Consider the following 5,795-nt stretch of genomic DNA (forward strand, 5'->3'; position numbering starts at 1 on the left):
TACAGAGACAATATTGGTATGGTAAGAAGTAAAAAGGGGTGAAGAAAAAAACAGCAGACAGATAAGAGGGCCAGAAAAACATATCATCTGTAATATCTTTGAAGTTTATCAGAGACCTTCATAAAAGTGTAAATGTAGATTGTGCATAAGGATAGTGTGCATTAAGATAGTTTATATTGTGTACCACCATGAATTATAAGTGATTGCTTAAGGACAGATAAACTGTAGAAGGGTGTAATGTCAGGGGGAGAGCTGGAAAAGTATGCATACATGCATGACAGAGTTTAGAGGTATTCAGGAAAGGAACACACAGGTATGCAATAAACAAAAATAGAAAACAAAATTCTTTCATTATAGAGCTAAAACAGAGACTTCAAGTGACTAAAAGGGTGCATAGAGAACCCAAGTTGTCTAGTATATATTAAAACTTCAAGGAACAAAGTGTCAAACAAATACACTAAAAGGAATTTTTGAGTCAGGACATTTTGCTCCCATAGAAGTCAAAAGTAGTCCTTTACAGAATATGCATTTAAATTGTAAGTATATTTTAAATAATAAATTTTTAAAACCTGAATAAGATAGATTTCATAATTTTAAAGTAATCTACAATAAAATATTTCAATGTTACATACAGATTTAACAGAAGTCAAATATCAGCAATGAGGAACAGTACTGTGACCACATTCATTCTGCTGGGACTGACAGATGACCTTCAGCTGCAGGTTCTGATTTTTATCTTTTTCTTTCTCACGTATATGCTGAGCATAACTGGGAACCTGTCTATCATCTCCCTTATCTTACTGGATTCTCACCTTAAAACTGCCATGTACTATTTCCTACAAAATTTCTCCTTCTTGGAGATCTCATTCACATCTGCCTGTATTCCCAGATACTTGTATAACATAGCAACAGGTGACAAGGTCATTACCTACAATGCTTGTGCCAGCCAAGTATTTTTCACTGACCTCTTTGCTGTGACTGAATTTTTTCTTCTAGCCACCATGTCCTATGACCGCTATGTGGCCATCTGCAAACCCCTGCATTATGTGAGCATCATGAGTAGCACAGTCTGCAGAAGACTTGTCTTTTGTTGTTGGGTCGCTGGTCTATTCATTATAATCCCCCCACTGAGTCTAGGCCTAAATCTGGAATTTTGTGATTCTAATGTCATTGATCATTTTATCTGTGATGCAACTCCCCTCCTGAAAATTTCTTGTTCAAATACTTGGTTCATGGAGCAGACCGTGATAATTTGCGCTGTGCTGACCTTCATTATGACACTTATGTGTGTGGTACTGTCCTATGTTTATATCATCAAAACAATTTTTAGATTCCCTTCTGTTCAGCAAAGGAAAAAGGCCTTTTCCACCTGTTCTTCCCACATGATTGTGGTTTCGATCACTTATGGCAGCTGCATCTTCATCTACATCAAACCTTCAGCAAAGGAATCGGTGGCCATTAACAAGGGTGTGTTAGTGCTCACTACTTCCATTGCTCCAGTGCTGAATCCTTTCATTTACACCTTGAGAAACAAGCAAGTAAAACAAGCCTTCAGTAACTTCATCAAAAGAATTGTGGTATTTGACAAAAAATAAGAGAATATGAACCCAAATAAACACATACAAAATGAACCTACCAAATTCTCTAGTCAGGTTAACTTATTCAAAATCTTTCATTCATCCTGATTTAGTGGTGCCTTCCTCACAAGCCTCTTTTAAGATCCTTCTTTCTATACACAAGCCTATTAATAGTTTTTAACTTTCAATTCTTGCCTCACCTTCAAATTAAGAATACCCAAAAATAAAAATTAAAAATAAAACAGAAGTATATCTCCAAATTAGAAATATCAAGAGAAATGAATAGGTTAGTAAATATTTACCTTTATCAGCAAAAGAATAAGTAATGGTCACTATTGTCTCATCCAATCCAAACCTTTTGAATGACTTATTGATTCAGTCACTGAATAAATATGTATTGGCCACTTTCTTTGGTACTGATACTCTTTTAAGCACTAAAAACTGAGAAGGGTCAACAAACTAGCAAAAACTTATTCCCATATATCTTCAAGAGTAAATAAAACCAATTCTACATAAAATAAAGCAAATGGTTAACTTGTACTCAAATAGTTTTTTTCATAAAAGGAAATTATAGACCTTATAATGATGGAAAACATCTAAGTTGCTGAGACAGGATAGCAGAACCTAGGAAATCCTTGGCAAGCGGAATAGGGAAATTGAGACAGATAGCTAAACACATGGCTGAGCAATTTATAGTCAGAAACAAAGGTCCCCTCCCTAGAGATAACATCTCAGCCTCAGCTATATTTCAGCTCCAGGCCCAGAAAAGCAGCAAAACCAGGTGAGCAACTCCAGGACCTACTGTAATAACTAAAGTTCCTTGCCCTGGCCCTGACCAATCAGTGGAGACCATGACCCTGAAAGGGCACACCTGGAGAACTGATGAATATTCTGAAACCCTCCCCTGAGACCTACCCTAAGATTCCCACCTGCAAGAAAGACATAAAAGCCTCAAGACAAAGGATCTGCTAGCACTCTCCCTCCAGGGAGAGAAGGCAAGGCCATTATCCTTTTTCTTGTCCCTAGCCCCCAACTTCTTTTGTCACAGACATACATCTCTTAAACTCTAAGGCAATGGGCAGCTGGCAGCTTGACCCAGGATAACCCCCTAACCAGTCCCGAAGGCCCCTTTTCTCTGACTTCCCAGTGAGTTAAGGCAGCCCAGCCTAGGCTCTCCTGTTGCTTCTTCTATGTAAGCCTTTCTCATCTCTCTCCACTTTTGGCAGGTCCGTTCTCTTCCTTGAGGATGTATTAATAAAACTCTTATTCATCTACTTTCGTCTCATTCATCTGTAATTTTTTACTGCGTTGGTGGGAATATTCAAGCTCCCAATAATAATACTAAAACTTAAAAATGATAAGACTTGTGTCATATATCAAATCACTAATAACCAAAATTTTAAATGTTATAAGCTTTTCTCAAAAAATACATGAAGTTAAAGGAAAAAGGTGAAAATAAATAATAACTACTTTGAGGAATTTGAATATTTTGGTATTGCAAAAACTCTGCCAGATGTAGACACATATACTGAAATGTGAACACAGAATGTCACTAAAACAGAACCATTTTCAAAAGGAATATGAAAAGCAGTAATAAAGATATTGCATCTTTTATATGAAAAGTTATATGTTGGAAGGACATACATTCTTTACCACATTTCCTCCCAAAAAAAGAAGGTCATATAGTTATCTGTAACTATTTCCCCCATCCTACTACACTTGAGGCTCCAGAAATTTGACTCTACATTTCCCCTCTGCATTTGTGTCTAGTCTTCTTTATTTACAGTTTCTCTGTCAAAATAGTTTCCTCATTCTTTGTTAACTCACACTTTTTTTCTTAATATTTAAATTTAAAAGTCACTCAGTTTATTCAAAAATTAAACATAAAACTACTATATGATTTAACAATTCCACTTCCAGGAGTTGTCCAAAAGATTTATAATCAAGAAATTAAAGAGATATCTGCATTCCCAAGTTTACTGCAGCACTGTTCACAACAACTAAGATGTAGAAGTAGCCTAAATGTCTATCAACTGATAGGTGGATTAAAAATGTATTATAGATATACAACAAAATACTATTCATCCTTTTAAAAGAAGGAAATTTTACAACATGTAACATGGTTAGACCTTTTTGACATTATGCTAAGTAAAATAAGCCAGATACAAAAGACATGAACTTCTTTTAAATTGGTGTTTCAGGATTCTTAGGGTATAATCCCAGCAGTGGTATTGCAGGGTCAAAAGGCAGTTCCATTTTTAGTTTTCTGAGGAAACTCCATACTGTTTTCCACAGTGGCTGTACCAGCCTGCGTTCCCACCAATAGTGCACTAGGGTTCCCTTTTCTCCACATCCTCTCCAACACTTGTGTGATTTGTTTATGATGGCCACTCCGACTAGTGCGAAGTAGTGTCTCAGTGTGGTTTTAATTGGCATCACAACAGCATGGTGGAACTGAAGAGCATTATGCTAAGTAAACTAAGCCAGGTGGTGAAAGACAAACACCATATGATCTCACCTGTAAATGGAACCTAATCACCAAAATAAACAAGCAAGCAAAATACAAACAGAAACCTTGAATTAAAGAACAAATACACAGTAACCTAAGGGGAGGAGGAGAGGGGTAGTGGGGCAAAATAGGGGTGGGTCCATTAAAGAACATGTATAAAGGACACATGGACAAAACCAAAGAGGTAGGTTCAAGGGTGGGAGGCAGAAATGGGTGGGGCGGGGGACCAAGGTGTAGTGAAAATGGAGACAACTGTACTTGAACAACATTAAAAAATAAAATAAAATAAGCAGAAAAACAAAAGACAAATACTTTATGATTCAATTTATATAAGATATCTAAACAGTCAAATTCATAAAATCAAAGGATGGTGCTTACCAGGAGCTGCAGGGTGGGAAATTAACACACAGGCATAGGATTTCAGTTAAGATTTTAAATGCACTGGAGACCAGCTTTGAAACATTTTACTTTTGGTCAACAGTAATGTACATTTTTAAGAGGAAAGATCTCATGTTCGGTGTAAACTTTTTAGGATAATATGTAATTTATTCGAAGTAGGATACAAAATAAAACCAATCCAGAGCTCCCTTTATTTCTACAGGCTTTCCCACCCAAACCCTCCTAAAATCATTTCACACCACAAAATAGATAGCAAAGAATAGAAAGATGCAAACTTCCAAAAGGCACAAATGCTCAGCTTGAGGATGATGTCTGGGTCAGGTGAGAACATTTCTGGAGGAGCCCACGATTTGCTCTGCTACGGCAGCAGCTCAATACTACAGTCTTTTGGATCAGAGGCTGAGGTCAGGGACACCCTGAGCATGTCATTGGCTGGAGCTGCTAGTCCGTAGGCAGACCATTTACTCCTTCCAATCACCACCCTTCAATTACTACATGGTCAAATGCTGCTTCCGTTGCTCTAGAAAACCAACACAGGGCAGCTTTTAGGCAGATGCTGATCTGAAAAGGTGAGGTGGAACCAGCCATGCTGCTCACACAGGCAAAACTTGCCAGGGTTGGGGAATTTCAGGGAAAAAGGGGAAGGGTTTACAGGAACAAGTATAAAAGACACGTGGACAAAAATTAGGGGAGTGGAAATGGGAGGGACAGGGGAGGGCTGGATGGGTGGGCTGGGATGGGAATAAAAGACAGAAAACTGTACTTGAACAACAATTAAAATAAAATTTACCCTGGCTGGTATAGCTCAGTGGATTGAGCACGGGCCTGCGAACCAGACAATTGCGGTTCAATTCCCAGTCCGGGCACATGCCTGGGTTGCAGGCTGGTTCCCTGCAGACCAGTTTCCAGCAGGGGACACACAAAAGGCAACCATACATTGATGTTTCTCTCCCTCTCTCCTTCTCTTCCCCTCTAAAGATAAATAAATAAAATCTTTTAAAAATAAATAAATAAAATTTAAAATTAAAAAAAAAAAACAAAACCTTGCCAGGGGATAATATCAGCTTGTTGTCCAGGAAGTGGTGATAAAGGAGCAGCTCTTCCTCAAATGTGCATGGGTCCAGGTACTCTTTCAAGTTAATCCAGACACAGAGAATATGACATGAGTGAGAATAGAAATGTTCAATGCCTTCAACGTGTTAGTGATGTATCCGTGAGCTGCCTGCTCAAACCTCTTGTATGTAGCAAAATGATGCAAGTCAAAAGGAAAAAGGGAGAGCCAAAGGAAGGTTCTAAAGTTGGGGTCAGAA

General features: G+C 38.0%; 1 protein-coding gene across 1 annotated transcript; it reads left to right on the forward strand.

The window, feature by feature from the left end:
• Window positions 1–656: 656 nt before the first annotated feature.
• LOC119036408 (olfactory receptor 6C2-like) lies at window positions 657–1,595 on the forward strand. The gene has a single exon (XM_037128169.2). It carries the CDS (start codon window positions 660–662, stop codon window positions 1,593–1,595), a length of 936 nt encoding a protein of 311 aa, XP_036984064.2. The 5' UTR covers window positions 657–659.
• Window positions 1,596–5,795: the final 4,200 nt, after the last annotated feature.

The sequence above is a fragment of the Artibeus jamaicensis genome, unplaced genomic scaffold (genome assembly GCF_021234435.1).
Source record: "Artibeus jamaicensis isolate MK-2021 breed Jamaican fruit bat unplaced genomic scaffold, CSHL_Jam_final contig_233, whole genome shotgun sequence".
In the NCBI taxonomy this organism is placed as follows: domain Eukaryota; kingdom Metazoa; phylum Chordata; class Mammalia; order Chiroptera; family Phyllostomidae; genus Artibeus; species Artibeus jamaicensis.